Raw genomic sequence first — 16,447 nt, forward strand, 5'->3', positions numbered from 1 at the left:
GATTATCATTTCACTGGTTTCGAGAGAATGATGTGACTCGGTTCTTTGATGGTACCATTTCTTAACCTGCGTGGACTGGGAGAGAAGTCGTCTTCTTCATAACCTAGTTGCGTATACCAGGCGACAGCTCGTCGATTGGCCCTAAAGACAGTCAACATGATTTTGGTTATGCCGACGTTCTGACCAATGATCTCGGCGATCTTCATGAGTTTCTTTCCCAATCCTTTACCCTGCCATTCGGGAGTAAAATGAATCTCGTAGACATAGATGACCTCGTAACCATCCTCATATGTGATCATGAAAGAGATGAAGCCGACCAGATCAGAGGTGCCGTGGATTAGAACAATGTATTTCAAGTCTGGCAACTTCATCTCCCTTCTCTTCTTGGAGGGCGACCACTTTACCTCCGAGTTCTGGTAGTCCTGCGCACTGGTCTCCTCGACTAACTTCAGGCATGCGTCCAACCATCGACTGGGTAGATTGGCGGCGTCCACTTCCAGCCTCGACAACTCTACTCCAGTCTGACAGACCCCCAATTCGGTCAAGAGTTCCCGTGGAGCATATTTTGCAAAGAAATCGGTCCCCGTCAGAGCGTTCACTGTCTCCACGAGCTTCCCTTCCGCCATCGCCCGACGTTGTGCCTTGCTTCTTGAGATCTGTGGCTTCGGGTCCCGCGAATCTGTCATATTGGGGGTGGCTCGTGGCGCTGATTTGTAAACAGTGCTGGCTGGCTCTACAAGTAGGTGGTAGTCCAGGGACAATCTCCGAAAAAATATCGTAGCACTTCGCTGGACATTTGATGCGCCGTAGCCAAGACGCACTCGACGGACTTGTATCCGAGCCACGTTGTGATGTCTTTGGTGCTCTTGGCACACTTATCGCAGTGTCACGTCCCTGCACGTCTCTATGCTTCGCCGTATTATCATGACATCACGCAGATCTCCGCACGTGCTCCGCTTATGCCACACATTTTGAGCTTCTTAAGCTTCGTTCGCGTGAAGTAATTATGATATACGATTTCAGGCCAGTCAAACGCCCTTCGACTCTTGCCTGAAGTGGACACGATTGCTAGGATTTCCAATGCGACTGCGGCTCATTCCATTGGTCATGACTTAATTGAGACCAAGGAGTATCCCACGACGAATACTAGGGCAGATTCCCCTCTTCCACTCTCGCTGCACCCAACCTTCTTCCTCTTACAATGGCGTCCTTATATATACGTGTGCTGCTGTCCTCTTCGCGACCTCGTCTGCCTTCGTCCTTGACACGAACAGTCCATCCTTCGTATCGAATAGTGTCCTCTGCCAAAATGCACTCCGCTCCCAAACTCAAAGACCCCTCCCTCCTCATCTCCCAAGCCTATATCAACGGCGAATTCGTCGACGCTACCTCGTCCGAGACCTTTGATGTCGTCGACCCTGGCTCCGGCAAGAAGATAGGGTCATGTGCTGAGCTTAACACCGAAGATACCAACAAGGCCATTGCCGCCGCGGAGAATGCATTCGCTTCCTTTCGCAAGACCCTCCCTCGAGAGCGAGCGACAATGCTGCGAAATTGGTATAACTTGATGATGGAGAATGCTGACGACCTGGCCACACTGATCACTTGGGAGAATGGCAAGCCCTTCAACGACGCCAAGGGCGAAGTGGTGTATGCTGCCAACTTCTTTCAATGGTTCAGCGAAGAAGCGCCTCGCATTTATGGAGATACCATTGGGGCCACTGTTCCGGGCAATCGAATTATGACGTGGAAACAGCCCGTTGGTGTCTGCGGTCTGATTACACCTTGGAACTTCCCAGCCGCAATGATCACACGAAAGATCGGCCCAGCCCTTGCGGCCGGATGTACCGTAGTTGCGAAGTCCCCGGGAGAGACTCCCTACACAGCCAATGCCCTGGCCGAACTGTCCCGACGAGCAGGTATCCCTCCTGGAGTCGTCAACGTCGTCACCGCCATGAAAAATACAGCCGAAGTCGGTGCGGTTCTCACTACCGACCCCCGTGTCAAGAAGGTGTCATTTACGGGATCCACCAATGTGGGTAAACTTCTCATGAAACAGTCCTCTTCCACTCTGAAAAAGCTGTCATTTGAACTCGGGGGTAACGCCCCCTTTATCGTCTTTGACGATGCACCCGACCTAGACGCCGCAGTCGCCGGAGCGATCGCGTGTAAGTTCCGGTCGTCGGGCCAGACGTGCGTGTGCGCCAACCGGATCTACGTGCAAGAAGGCATCTACGACGCCTTTGCGCAGAAATTCACGGAGAAGGTCAAGAACTTCAAGGTCGGGTACGGTTTCGACGATGGTGTGACTCACGGCCCTGTCATTCACGACCGTGCAGTCGCCAAAGTGGAATCTCACGTGCAAGACGCGACGAAGAAAGGCGGCAAGATCCTCTGCGGCGGGAACAAATTGCCCGATTTGGGATCCAACTTTTATGCGCCGACGGTCATCGCCGGCGCGACGAACGACATGGCGATCGCCCAAGAAGAGACATTCGGCCCCGTCGCCGGGCTGTTTCCATTCAAGACGGAAAAGGAAGTTGTCACGCTCGCCAACGACACCGAGGTGGGCTTGGCGGGATACTTCTTTTCCCGCGACGTTGGACGCATCTACCGTGTCGCCGAGGCGTTGGAGGTGGGTATGATTGGCGTCAACACCGGGCTGATCTCCGACGGCGCCTCTCCTTTCGGAGGCGTGAAACAGAGCGGGTTCGGAAGGGAAGGCAGCAAATACGGCGTTGATGAGTATTTGGTCATTAAAAGCGTGACGATTGGAGGAATCAGCAATGACCTACAAGGCTGAGTGGGGAGGGTGAATTCGGAAGGAGGAAAAGAGTCGGATGCAGTTGTCAGATGAAATCGAAAGCAGAGCATGAAGAGCACAACAGCAGTTGTGCGAGGATACCCAAATCAAGATCAAGCTTACTGGGGCGACTTTCAAGGTTGAGGTTATCAACCCGCGTAGCGCGCCTCTTGCATTACAGTTTTTTTGTACAACAGGGAAAATCAGGCACCATTCTTGGGAATCGATGTTCACAGTCTGGTGGACTGGATTGCGTCGCGTTCATGGCCGGTGGCGCCGACGTGATCGGACAAAGCCAGAAAAGATACCGGTGCGAAGTGCGATGTCCAGAGTGTAACTCTCCAGCGACGAGGAGGAGGAGGAGGTTGTTCATATGAAAAGTACCTATTATAGTCACTCTGAGATATCATCTCGGCGGGAACCACGATCCCATGATCCTATGCATGCATGCATGCATGCATGTATGTATGTATGTATGTATGTATGTATGTATGTATGTACTCCTTCCCCCATCTTCATCCGGGCCTTGTGCCGAGCACAGCATGGCATGATATGATGTGATATATGCTCGGATCGACGACGGATAACAGCATTCCATGGGATCTCGGCATCTCTTGAGCTCTACATATATCTACATATATATAGCTAGCTGGGTAGGCTACATATGGCATATGGTCCTCGGCCTTCCCTGCCGATGCTATCAACTGGGACGGACAGGTCGAATCGAGCAAGATACAGGTACGATACCCCCCTCTTTTCCCTGTTCGCCGTGTCAAAGTTAAATATAGTGTGGTGGTATGTAAAGGAGAGGGAGTCCGGCATAGAGAGAGAGATTGAGAAGAGGGTGTTGGGGGGAAGCAAGGAGATGTAGACTCACACCAACACAAGCACTAACCTGTGTGGGTATGTACCTGTGTAGCACGCCTAGAAGCCTAGTAAGTACCGTATAGACATGAGACAATCATCTATACATGCTACCTAGGTAGAGAGGGAGCGACGGAGCGAGGTAGATATATGGCAAGGCTGAGAATAGACAGGGGAAAGAAAAGGGGGAAGAAAGAGATCTCTCGTCCAGCAGTAGGAAAGAGGTATGGAGGTGCGAACAGGGGCAGATGGGGTACATGATAGAAACTACTCGAAAAAAGGAACCCGTTGTCAATTTGTCACTGTGTGGCGAGAAGTCATCTCTGGTCCATTACCTCGTGGACCAAGTCCCTATCTAGCCAGGCCGCCCCACGCCCCGAGATCCAAGTTCGGTCCCAGGTGATGGTGGAAACAAGAGCAGTATGCAAGCACCTCAATCAAGTAGCAGCCAGCTCTTTCTGGTGTTTATTTTTTCAGCTCCCTGCTCCCCCATCTTAGCCCTTTGCTGTAGGGTCTGCTGTTCTGGTTTCCATCACGTAGTCGCTCGCCTTCTTTTGTTCGGTTAACCCCGCTTCTTCTGTCTCTGTTCGCAATCTCCATTCTTCATCCGTAGCGTTCACGGGCCATCGCTCGCGCTGTGGCGGCTAGCTCGTCAATCTCCCCCAGCTGCTTGGTCACCATGGACAGAACGTCCTCACACTCTTGCCCGTACTCTGGATCGGCCTTAAACAGCCGCTCGTTGCCCTTGGAGGGCTGGATAGCCTCGAGGTCCGACTCGATCGCCTCGATCTCATGTTCCAGAGCTGCCTTGATCCGCGCCGACACGTCGTCGATGACATCTTGGAAATCTTCGGCAAGATGTGCCCGAAAGGCCTCGACGAATTCCTTGCTACTAACCCAGTTTTGTAAGATGGCGAGGCGTGCCTTGACTGCTCCAACACCTATTCTTCGGTCAGTTGCCTGGTAGTGTTCAAGAGACAAGGGGCTAGGGAGGCAAAACTATACCTATAGGTTCGTTGGCTGCCCGGTATGTTTCGAGCATGCAGTCCACAATGTAAGAGTTCTGGTGAGTCCCGATCGCGTGAACCCTCATGAGACTGATCCCCTTGAGACAGAGCTTGATCTCTGCTTGAAAGGTGCTCCTCAGGATGTCCTGTCGAGCGGCAAGCGAACGTAGGAAATTGCCAGGGGCTCGCGATCCGGCGCAACACTCTGCGTACCCTTGGAAGACGGCGACGATGTCCCAGAGTCCATTGAGAAGCGGATCGGTATCGACTTCAAATTCGTGCCAACTCTGGCCCATGACCTCGTCCTCGAAACACTCCAGCAGCTCCTTGTTCCAATTTCTGACACCCATTGTGCCTTTCGTATAATTGCCGTCATGTCTGACGCAGCAAGTTACTGACCCTGGAGGCCACTTCTCCCAGCCTTGAGCGACCTTGAGGCAGGCTGCGCCGATCGACGTTGAGAATTCTTTCAATCGCGCGTTGAAACATTTTTCAAAAACCCGAAACATTCCAGTGGCCCATTCCTCAACCTTGTCCAGACACAATCTCAGGTCGCCTGCTCGGGGAAGCTTTGGGCGATTTTCAAGCTCGAAGTCAACTCTGCAGGACTCCACCCAGGTAGCAAAAGAGCTGACCAGTGCTGGAATCTTTTTGGCCAGAAAAAGATCCGTCTCCTTGAACAAAGATGCGGCCGGAAGACCACTCAGATGTTGTTGTAGAGCTGGAATGCCACTCAGCTCTCGCTCTGCGTCACAAGTGGCGTTCCAGTACATGCGGTTATCAACGCAGAATACTTTAAGTATTCCGCCTTTGATGTATGCGCCATATTTTTTTTGTAGGTCTTTTTCGACCTTCTCATTCCGAGCAGTGATGAGAAGGGTCTCCAGTCTGCGCTCAGCATGCTTCTTCACTTGTTCGCTTGCGCCTTTGGCCTTCTGTAGCTCGGCTCTGGCGTAGTTGAGCTGGGTACGGTCCACCAATTTTTCCACGCTTTTATTCCTGTCCAAATCGGCGGCTGACTTGGTACATATGATTGTGATATTGACCGTGGTTAACTTTAACCCCTCAGCCTTTGCTTGGATAAGTTGCAGATTCTGCTGCAAAATCTGACTGTCAGTGACCCTTGCAATATCCGCAACCACGCAAATATCGTCGCATTTTGACTGGGCTTTCCTCGCCGCTCTGATTCGGGCGAGGTTTGTGTCATTGAACCCTGGAAGGTCGACCAAGGTGAGGCCATATTTTAGGATGTCCGTGTCTGCAAAGATTGAAAAATCCATGACCAGGGGCCAAAGACCTCGTTCCTGGAGCAATGACTGATGATCCTCGCATCCGGCGGCGTCCTCTGATTCTTCTCTCCATTCGCCGTTTGCGGTCATATTCTCGGGAAAGTCCAGCCGGTTGCATAATTCTGACAAGTATCTTCTAGCAGTGTTGCCGTCTTTGTCATTCTCGTCGTAGTTGAGGCGATCTATGTCGAAACCTTCTATTCCTCCGAATGTGGCCTCAAAGATATCGCGTGCTGCCTGGGTATCTTCGTACGAATTGGAATTTTCCTCTTCATGGTTCATGCGGCCGATCGGTGAAGTGCTCCAGTAGTCACGAAGTAGATCTCCCAAGTACTTTCCTAACTCTTTTCCGGCCATGATCCTGCAGATCAAAGTGAAGGGAGCCGCTTGGCCGGGCTCACGGTATCGGTATTCGGCGGGGAAAGGGGTCACGGCCGAGCCGCAGGCACCAGTCTTTGCGAGGCCGTCTTCATCGAAGAGAGAGTTGAGGGTACTGCTCTTTCCGGCACCAGAATTTCCAACGAAGCCAACGAGTCTCTCCTTCGGTCTTTGATATGCTGCATGCCGTTGGGCCTCTTGCAGCAGGCGTGGTGGGGGTCCTCTCGGAGACCTTTCCAATACTGCAACAACTGATTCAGCAGTTTTGGTGCTTTGGACCGCGGCTAATTCGTACGATGGCTCACGATGAGGGTGATACTGAAGTTGGGTTGGTGAAGTTATCGCAGACATCTCGGTGAGGGCCTCAGCAGGCGGCGCCAATGTTGTGGCTTTGGCGTCGCGAATAGTTGAATTGTGATGTCAAAGGGACTGGTTCGTAATAAAGGCTGATATATAAGAGGGTTCTCTTTCAAGTAGCGTAAAATTAAACCAGCAGGGCGAAAACCGTGGCGAGTAAACCGAATTTCGAAGTGTCCCAGGATAATGAATATGAAATCTCCGACTCTTCTGTCGTTGTGCTGACAATATAGCTCAACTGAATCAAAGAATTCAAGAGCTGTCTCAGATCGGAAGGCACTTGGATGAACTGGGCAACAGGAAACAAAGTTGAATGAGAAGACGGCTTCAGATGTAGAGAAGGGGAGGAGCACAATCAAGAAGAACAGAGTAGTCCTGTAGAGGAGGAATCGATAGAAGAAGAAAGAAGAGAAGGTCAGGAAGGAGAAGAAGAGGAAGAAGCCTTGGAAGGCAGGTGGTGACAGATATATAAATGCCGCCGAGAAATCACTGTGCCTCTGTAGACGGCTCACCGTTGTGACTGAAAAGTGAAACTAGAGTGAGGAAGACGAAGTTAGTTTGGCCACTTGTAAGGTACTTAGCTCTCTCTTAGTTAGCCATGGAGAAGATACTCACGTCTACTTCTCTATTACCTCAATTGCAGATCATCATGATCAGTAATGAAGAGCTGGTGAGGTTTGAGTACAGACTATTCTTCTGCTGCAAGCCCTTTATTCTTGCAAGGCATCTATCCAGGGGACTGCCATCAGCATCGCTCGAGCGGTACCAAGGGCATCAATTAGCCGACTCGATAAGGAGGAACGTTGTACGTGTGTGTTTCATTACACTATCTTCGTTTCAGAGTATCGTAACGAGACATTGCTCAATATCTGCATCATCGATTTGTTGTTCTTCCTGATGGCATACTGCAATGGCGACTCGTTGTTGACACTAGGGACGGTTGGATTGGCACCTTTGCTGAGTAGCATCATGGCAATAGACACGTCACCTCTGTAAACGGCACGGTAGAGTGGCGATTCTCCAGTGGGATTGGCCTCGTTGGCGACGTTGGGATCTGCTCCCCGACCAAGCAGTAATGAGACCAGCTGAGTGTTTCCGGCGTAGACGGCACGGTATAGACATGTCTCTCCTGTGGGAGCTCCACCTCTGGGCTCAGCACCGTAGGAGAGTAGCAAGGCACAGATCGAAGTGTCGTTCTTGTACACGGCACGGTACAGCACCGTCTCACCATTGTGACTCTGTACGTTCGCCTTCGCACCATGAGCTAAGAGGAGTGAAGTGGCTGTCGCGTTGCCGTTGTAGACTGCTCGATAGAGGATTGGGTCGCCATCAGCATTGACGGCATTGACGTCGGCGCCAGCACTCAGGAGGAGGCTGACCATGAACAGGTCGCCGCGTGATATGGCTTGAGAGAGGGGACTATCTCCAGATTTGTTGGCTGCATTGACGTCCGACCCACGGTCAAGCAGTTGGCTCACCAGTGTGCTATTACCATGGGAGACGGCGAGGTTCAGCACCGTCTCCCCTTTCAGAGGTCGGCGGTTGGTGTCGGCGCCGTGTTTCAAAAGCATTTCGGTAATTGAGGAACTCCCTTTTAATATGGCGGTGTAAACTGGCGTCTCCCCCTTGAGGTTTTCAGAATCAATATCCTTCTGGACGACATCCCTCGCGAGGAGGAGAGAGACGATGGACGAATGTCCTTGATTCACGGCCAATGACAGCGGCGTTTCTGCATTTCTGTTCTTTCCTCTCGGGTTGGCTCCATGTTCCAGGAGAGTTTTGACCATGCTGGTATTCCCGGTCGCAATGAAACGGTTCAGTGGTGTGTCTCCATCTCGGTTTCTCTGGTTGACATCCACGCCGCCTTTCAGTAATAATTTGATCATAGAAGAATCATGCCTATTGACTGCAATGTCGAGCATTGTATCTTTCCCAATTGGCCTCGCCTGGACATTGGCTCCCGCCTCCAGAAGTGCCGTGGCGTTCTTTGTTTGACCGCGAGCCACGGCGAGATATAACGGGGTTTCCCCTGCTGAAGTTACTTCTTCCAGTCCCTCAGTTGACCTCTCGAGTAGCATCTTGAGGATACTTGAACGGTCGTATATCACGGCCACATGAAGAGGGCTGTTTGCTTCTGGAGGCCGAGCTTGAGGATCGGCGTTGTTTTCCAGTAGTAGTTTCACGACCGACTTGTCTCCTTGAGATACTGCACGGTAGAGTGGTGTTTCGCCCTTTCTGTTTCTTGCGTCAATGTACACTGAGCCCTGCTCAAGAAGGCGACGCACCTCCGACTCTTTCCCTCTGGCGACGGCTTTGTGGAGTGGATTGTCCTCTCCCAGCGAAGAAGCGGCATCCCGACCGCATGATTGCGGCGTTAGTCTCCCAGTAGGTGACGAGTCTTCAGGGAATATCAGGATTATTTTCAGGCCACGAGGCCCAAAAAACCCCGCGTTCCACTGTGCCACGACGGTTTCGATTCTGATTCTCCGCAGACTGGAAGGATCTGTCAGAGGACTACTTCCAGCTGTAGATGTCTTGCTCGGTGGAAGAGATAGACGATCAACCAGGTCCGTAAGCGCTTCTGTCCTTGACTTTACGTTTTCGACGCTGCTGGAAGAGAAGGACTGTATTCTGGCCGAATGGTTCAGTGCATTCGTTTGGGTTGGGTGGGTCGTTGTTTCCCGATGCGCTGGAAACAGGTGATTCACAAAGGTTGTCCAGTCATATTCGTCGACCTCACGCAGTTGGAAGAGGGAATTTTTTAGAGGGAATGGTATTGTCTCTGCGCCGTCATGTGTTTGAATCACAATGGTGTGGATGAAAAAGTCATGGGGTTGTGGTCGACTCGGGGGACGAAGCTCAAAGTACGGCGCGGCCGAGATGAATCCCGATTGCTCAACCTCCAGAGGACTGATGCTGCGCACCCCATATTCTCGAGAAGAGACTGCGGTGTCTTGTACGGCGTGTTGCTGTGGGTTGATGGTAGTCGACAAAGCGTATCCCGGGGCTGCGGTTGGTGGAAAGCTGCGGTTGGGATCGTGAGGATGATATGGTGGCGGCGATTCATCCATTTAGTATAGATAGTCAACAACAGGGAGTCAGCGACAAGATGAAGTCTGCTGGAGATGGAGTATTGGAGGACGCAATTGACATATATTATTGATGGATCCCAAAGGTTGAAAGCTGCTCGTGGGTGTTGGGTGGCTGAGGCCAGGCACCAAGAATTAAATTCCAAGCGAATGTCGCATGTCGCAGGCAGAAGTGAATCTTCTACCGAGAATACGAGTTGCCGAGTTGAGCGGGTGGCAGCACCGCCACAAACCACAAACATGTTTTCACACGTCCTCAACTGTCAATGCCAGCAGTGAGTGTATTCTGTCCATAGTCCAGATTATCAAGGACATGGTTATAGAACAATGCCGGTCACAAGAAAGTGGTGCGTGGTGTATCTGCCGTCCATACCATGAAGGAAATAGCCATAGGCCATAGAGTATCAATGGCCCAAGTAGCCAGTCACGTCTGTTCCAAATACTTCACCCTCAAGATGACCATGAGGGTATAATATCCAAAATGTCCTATCCGCAATACCATTTGATCGGAGACACTCTTTATCCATTCTGGGAGTGCCGCGCGCTGGTTCCTAATCCGGACTAGATCCGCTACGAATGCGCGCGCAAGAGTCTCGAGTCTCTCCACCACCGCGCGATACTATCAAAGAAAGGGAATGGGATGCCTGAGTCCAGACTCAAGAGAGCTGATCTTCACAACGTAAAGCCTCGATTCCCCTGTTACAATGATGAAGTCTAGCATCACAGCTGACAAATTGTTCTACTACCTTGAGGGGTATGGCAGAGACTACACAAGTATAAATAGTGCTAGATGTCCTCCGGGACAGTGAGACGGACCAGCAGACTTTCTTCATCTCGCAGCTTCAGCTTGAACCTTGAACCCAAATCTCTCAGTCTCTGTCCTTGTATTCAACACCCAGTTCTCTTCATCCTCTCACCATATCACCAACATGGTTACAGTTGCTGTCGCTGGGGGCACTGGCAATGTCGGCCGCACCATCGTCGATGCATTGAAGGCGAGCCCAAACCACAAAGTCATTGTCCTGGCACGCAAAGTAAGCAATAGTATCTTATACCTTTGGGCACCACTCACCAGCCTACTCCTCAGGAATCCAAGGCACAGGACATCGGCGTCCCAGTCTTTGGTGTGGACTACCAAGACGTCGACTCACAGTCTCACTTGCTAGAGACCAACAACGTCGAAACTGTCATCTCCGCCCTCAGTGTCAGGGGTCCTATCGAGGGTGCCTCTGAAATTGGCCTCGTCAAGGCAGCAGCAAAAGCCTCAACAACAAAACGATTCATTGCGAGTGAATATGGGACTGTGGCGCCGGCTGAGAAGTTAGTTATATGCCATCTTGTCCACCTTGGAACCACCAATTTTCGAGGGAGATACTGACGGACCGGTTTTAACAAATGATCCAGAGACCTGCAGCTGCCCCAGCACGAACATCGTCTCGCAACCATCGCCGAGTTGAAGAAGACTGACCTCGAATGGACCAGAGTCCACAACGGATACTTCTTGGACTATTTCGGCATCCCCTATATCGAAACCCACATGGCGCCAGTTTCATTTGTCGTTGACATGGCCAACAAGGCTGCAGCGATACCAGGTACAGGCAATGATCTCGTGTGCTTCACCTACACAAAGGATCTGGCCAAGTTTGTCGTCGCAGCTCTCGACCTGGAACACTGGGACGAGTCTTTGTTTTGCTATGGGGACAAGGTGACCTGGAACGAGTTTCTGGCCATTGCCGAAGAGATGAGAGGTCAGTCTACCTGGTTCGCAAACTCTTTGGTGGCCACACAAATACTGACCTGAAGCGATATATCAACCAGGCTCAAAATTCACTGTGACCTATGACAGTGTTGAGCAGTTGGCAAGAGGTGAAATCACTGAGCTTCCCTCTCACCCTGCCATATACCCTTACTTCCCGAAACCGCTTTTCCAACAATACTTTGGCAAGTTCGCACTGTACGTGACGGCAGGCTTGTTTGATTTCCCCCATGGCACAACCCTCAACAACAAGTTCCCAGACATCAAACCGACCACGGTCAGAGAGATGCTCAGTGTTTGGGTTGGCAAATAGTTTTCATATAGCTCCCACCATTCATTTTCTGAGAATTCAACACCATCATATGATGGTAGTGTCTGGGATTGTTGTGTTTCCAAGTCAGAGTCAAGATGAATGTCAGCGATGAAGCCCTTACACCAGCAACGCAGGTGTGCCCAGAACGCGGAGACAGGCTGCAAGATCCCATTCCTGTCCATCTAGTGTCTCTCGGCTCTCCCATACCCTTTCCATGATTTTTCGAGCCTCGCCCAATCCACCAACCAAGGTGAATTTATCCACCCTTGTCAAACATTGTCGAAATTGCTCTTGTTGACCCGGCCCCTCGCATAAACAGCCTGCAACACAGAGTGGCCAAGCAAGAGTTCGAAGATGATCGGGAGAGTCGATTGATTGTAGTAGTGCGAGAATGCCAGCCACGCCGACGCGGATTTCTGTGGTAGACGGCTGCCAGCCAGAAACAACGACTGCTAGATATAGGTGGGCAGCGTACGCCCAGATGCGTGTAGTTGTCGTAGAAGTCCTCCCCAACGCAGAAAGACCAGGGTTCAAGTAAGATCGAAAGTTGAGAGAATTGGCTTTCCTACAGCCTGAAGCTTGCTCGTCGAGGCTTGAAATCCCATCATTCAAAGAACGAGATATCTGGCTCGCCCGATCAACAAGCTCTATCATCGACAGCCTTGCAACCTTTTTCATATTCTGTTTCCAGACATTCAGAACAGTTATCTGGCTGACTGCAAGCAGTACCCAGTTCTGACAGCCCATCAGATTCGACAGTCGTATTAGAACCTTGCCAAAATCTGTCTCGCCATTGTCTTGAACGTCAAGAAGAAATGGATGCCAGTCGAGCAACCGAGGCGGCTGTTCCAGGGCTGTACTGGCAATAATGTCGATGAAGACCAACAGGCCACTGAAGAACCGGAACCCAGCCTGTTCCGGACTCCAGATGTAGCCCCCATCAGGGTCGAGGCCAAACTGGAGAGGTACAGCCATTGTTTCTAGAGCGGCAAGCAATTTGGGTTCAGACGCCGTTGCGGCGGTGCTCTCCCAGATCTCCTCAAACAGTGCGAGGGCTGGTGTAAGATGTAGGTTCCAGTTCGCGGACCTACTCAGTGCCACCTCGAATATCAGGAACTGAATAATGCTCTCCATCACCCGCGCCTTGTCAATGAGCATTACTTGTGGGCCACGAAGTCGGAGGTCACGTATGTCATGCTGGATCATTTCAAAGCACCTGTCCGTTTGCCTCCCTACTTCTTTCCAGAGCTGACTCTTGCAGGCACCATGTTGCTCTGGGTATGTATCAATCAACGTGAAAATGAAGAAGTAGATACTTAAGCTCATCGCGGAATGGAATGCAACTTTGTTGCGCCTCAAAAGCGCCAGCACCCAACTACGGCCCGTTTCGTGAAGGCCGGGCTGGTAGAACGGGAACAAGAGGGGAAACACATAATCCAAATACTTTGTGAGGAAGTCGACATCGAAGTCCCGACCCCGTGCCAACATGGGGATTTGGTCGTCGACTTGCTCGTAGTCGTCCAGAAATCCAAGGACGGATGTTATCCACTGTGCCACATATGCCTCTGAGGCTGCGGAGGTTGTAGTAACACTGCTGTGTTTCGTGTAAGCCTGGATCTCGCGACCTAGCCGTGAAGGGTCCTGCAAAGTCGCCTGTCCTGACTCTATGATGAAGTTCCGGCCTCCCATCTCATTTGTGGACTCTGGCACTGTTTGCCTCGCTCCCCGGGCACCGGCGCGTCGCTTGACCTGCAATTTGAGTTTCTCCGTCATGTCCCTCTGTTGCCTTCCTCTATCCATCCATTCTGGCTTGCTTGCGCTGCTGTGGCAAGGGATGTCCAAGGAGGCGCAATTCCTACATTTGGGTTTTGCGCCGTCACACTTTTTGCGGCGAAGCCGACAAGTCCAGCATCCACCTTCGCTCTTCCCAGCCATTGACGAACTTCTTGTTTGCTCGTAGTCTGGCAGTCGCGGGTCCAATTGGTGGCAGGTTTATTGTGTGAGAGAAGCCGTGGAAAGCAAGGGGGTTGTGACAAGTTCAGAAGGTGCTAGTCGAGTGTTCTGCCATCACGCAACAGCAGTGACATTTGTTTTACCACGGGAGGGATCCTTGCCGATAAATTGTGATCAAAGGACCAATTGTGCCCGTTTCGCACATGCAACGTACTTGGATAACCGCAAAGTCGATTTGTGAGTGGTTTAACCGTCAAGCGATGCGGCCGAACTGGCTTGGTTTCCAGATGTCCGTCAGCCGGCGGAAAAGCGATTGCTCCGCATCCGAGCATCTCCAGTGGAAGGCCTGACTTCTTTTCTCGCTCAAAAATTCGGAGATGGCACCATGGTAACATCGATCATGAGCTTGTTGTTTATAATGTCAACTGTTTCCACCAAGCCATGCAACTACGCATGATCCTGTCTGGAATTCGCTCGTCGCTTATTGATGCGCTCGATCAGGCTCCCTCTCATTGTACAAACAGCCATGTGAGGAGCGGGCTGCTGCCGAGTCAAAACACCTGGTAGCTTTACATTAGCCTTGACGTGATTTTAGAAACTATGTTTCTGAAGGGGTTCAAGCTCTGATGACCCCAGGAAGGCTCATCTGTTCCATCATTGAACCCCTTTGAAATTTCTTTATGTCCGTGCAAAGTAGAGGACCTGGCGAAGTCTTTCGTTGGAATTGTCAATGCTGCGTGCTGCCTATATCATCCAGGAGATATTGACGGGATTGATACGGATCAAGTCAGGGCATGTGAGCTTACCTTCTTGTTGTTGTGTCTGTCTGATCCGATTGCCCTCATGCTTGCCTGCTTCCAGCAGAATTTATAGCATTGTCCAAGGCCGTCTCTGGTACAATCAGAGAAGACTAAGCGCAGAAGCTGGGCAGAGATTGAGTAGATCGCAGTCTACCCGACTCGTCAACTGCTGGATGAGGGTCGAGCACCTTGAGACGGGAGCACATGATGCCAAAGACATCTCTTCGGGAAGAGAAAGCTGACGAGCCAAGGAGGAATATGCTACAACTCGGCTGGCAGGAACAGAGTGTTGACGCCCTCAATTGTTTCAAGATTCGCGACGGGATTGGAGAGAACTTAATGCGAACTCATAGAGGTCGGGATTGGTGTACAAGTCCTTTACGACTCCAGGTCGAGAGGGATTGGAGCACCAGTGGAACCAACGGGGCACTCCTTGCCCTGAGATCCATTCACGGGCACCGGAGGCGTCCAGAGTTTGTCCCGGCGAGCCTGGCCTTTTCTGAGCCTAAATTCCAGGTGCTTGTGGCACTCCACATTGACAAGCCCCAGGCGGTTCGGTTGAGTGTCAGAGTGTAGACCGGTAATCGACTTCCAGTTCCACTGCACCGGGACCACATCAAAGGGCACGGTGATTGCGATCACTGTTGAGCAAGCATTGAAGAATAGTGAGAGGTTTCGCCACTCCTAGGCAACTGAAGCCCAAGTCCCAGTCCATAGTCCGCAAGCCACCGACGACATGTTCCTACTTTTACACCAACGGGTTTGCAATGTTCAATGCCGGTAAAGAAATGACCGAACTCTTAACATGAGGTTTGACCAGTCACTCTTTAGGTCATTTGCTGTGGGCGCTGTGATATGGTGCTGGGTTCCTGTGTGATAACACACGAAACACGAACTTTCGAGGTAGCCTGAGCCATCTCTTTCGTTATCCTCGACGCACATTTTGCCACATGATGGGCAGCAGCAATCTTGCGATGACATTCGTCTTGCTTGTGGTGGGTGGAAATCCTTGTCGCAGGCCAGGAGGAGATCCAGGTCCCTGGGACGAAACGAATTCGGTCAAGCCAGTCCACTTCCGTCAAGCCAGTCCACTTCCGTCAAGCCCCTCTTCTCGTGGTAGGTTGACCCCAGTTCTTCAAGAAAGTCTTGTATGCCGTGGGCACCGAGCGTATGGGCGGGAGGATGACCACCAGGCAAGGCAGGGAGGAGTGCGACGGTGGAGGAGGGTGTGTGCTCTGAGACGATCGATGAATGGACAAGGAGCCTAATTACTGTCCTGCGTCGCTCGATTGGGCACTACCTTGCAGTGTCAGCATAGAACTGACTTGCATGCATACGGGCTCGATCAGCTGAAGTTTGCTGGTCATTTTGTGGGATCGATTCTGCGGCCGCATCATGCGCCAAGGCTGTTAGTGACCAAGTCACCGAACCAGTTGCGAGGTACTGACTCCCTCACTTCTCATTCTTCAGTTATCACCCATCAGACAACCCTTATTGGTTGCCTATCGATGTCACTACAGCTGAGTATCCTTCCTCCTGGGTGACCTTAACGGAGACCCCCCCTCGGCGGCTACCTATCATGGTCCTCAACCCCTCATCCCTCGAACATGCCATGGGCGTCCAGCTGGTGGACACCAAATCAGGGACTGAGGACAGAATAGACTGATCGAGACGAATCGCCTCGTACGATTGATCTCTCAAGCCATCCCCTACAAGCTGCACTGTAGCCTCCAACATGAACCCTTCCCCTTCGATCACACCGATAGACATGGGCCAAACAGAGCTGCTGTCAATATGTATGTCACCAGCATGCGATGGAACACTCGATATGGCATGAT

General features: G+C 51.5%; 6 protein-coding genes across 6 annotated transcripts; 2 read left to right on the forward strand and 4 right to left on the reverse strand.

Moving 5' to 3' along the window:
* Positions 1-5: 5 nt before the first annotated feature.
* AYO20_06162 (hypothetical protein) lies at positions 6-686 on the reverse strand (the record flags this gene model as incomplete). Its single annotated transcript, XM_022644453.1, has 1 exon — positions 6-686. The coding sequence occupies one exon, from the start codon at positions 684-686 to the stop codon at positions 6-8; it is 681 nt and encodes a 226-aa protein (XP_022499544.1).
* Positions 687-1,309: 623 nt separating this feature from the next.
* AYO20_06163 (hypothetical protein) lies at positions 1,310-2,803 on the forward strand (the record flags this gene model as incomplete). The annotated part of the gene is made up of 1 exon (XM_022644454.1): positions 1,310-2,803. One exon carries the CDS (start codon positions 1,310-1,312, stop codon positions 2,801-2,803), a length of 1,494 nt encoding a protein of 497 aa, XP_022499545.1.
* A 1,467-nt stretch (positions 2,804-4,270) lies between these two features.
* AYO20_06164 (hypothetical protein) lies at positions 4,271-6,692 on the reverse strand (the record flags this gene model as incomplete). Its single annotated transcript, XM_022644455.1, has 2 exons — positions 4,271-4,608; positions 4,673-6,692. 2 exons carry the CDS (start codon positions 6,690-6,692, stop codon positions 4,271-4,273), a joined length of 2,358 nt encoding a protein of 785 aa, XP_022499546.1.
* Positions 6,693-7,519: 827 nt separating this feature from the next.
* Positions 7,520-9,769, reverse strand: AYO20_06165 (hypothetical protein; the record flags this gene model as incomplete). Its single annotated transcript, XM_022644456.1, has 1 exon — positions 7,520-9,769. The coding sequence occupies one exon, from the start codon at positions 9,767-9,769 to the stop codon at positions 7,520-7,522; it is 2,250 nt and encodes a 749-aa protein (XP_022499547.1).
* A 947-nt stretch (positions 9,770-10,716) lies between these two features.
* On the forward strand, positions 10,717-11,856 carry AYO20_06166 (hypothetical protein; the record flags this gene model as incomplete). Its single annotated transcript, XM_022644457.1, has 4 exons — positions 10,717-10,821; positions 10,875-11,107; positions 11,192-11,535; positions 11,606-11,856. 4 exons carry the CDS (start codon positions 10,717-10,719, stop codon positions 11,854-11,856), a joined length of 933 nt encoding a protein of 310 aa, XP_022499548.1.
* Positions 11,857-11,973: 117 nt separating this feature from the next.
* On the reverse strand, positions 11,974-13,629 carry AYO20_06167 (hypothetical protein; the record flags this gene model as incomplete). Its single annotated transcript, XM_022644458.1, has 1 exon — positions 11,974-13,629. One exon carries the CDS (start codon positions 13,627-13,629, stop codon positions 11,974-11,976), a length of 1,656 nt encoding a protein of 551 aa, XP_022499549.1.
* Between the last annotated feature and the right edge of the window lie 2,818 nt (positions 13,630-16,447).

Source organism: Fonsecaea nubica (assembly GCF_001646965.1).
Source record: "Fonsecaea nubica strain CBS 269.64 chromosome Unknown Scaff38, whole genome shotgun sequence".
NCBI classification, from domain to species: domain Eukaryota; kingdom Fungi; phylum Ascomycota; class Eurotiomycetes; order Chaetothyriales; family Herpotrichiellaceae; genus Fonsecaea; species Fonsecaea nubica.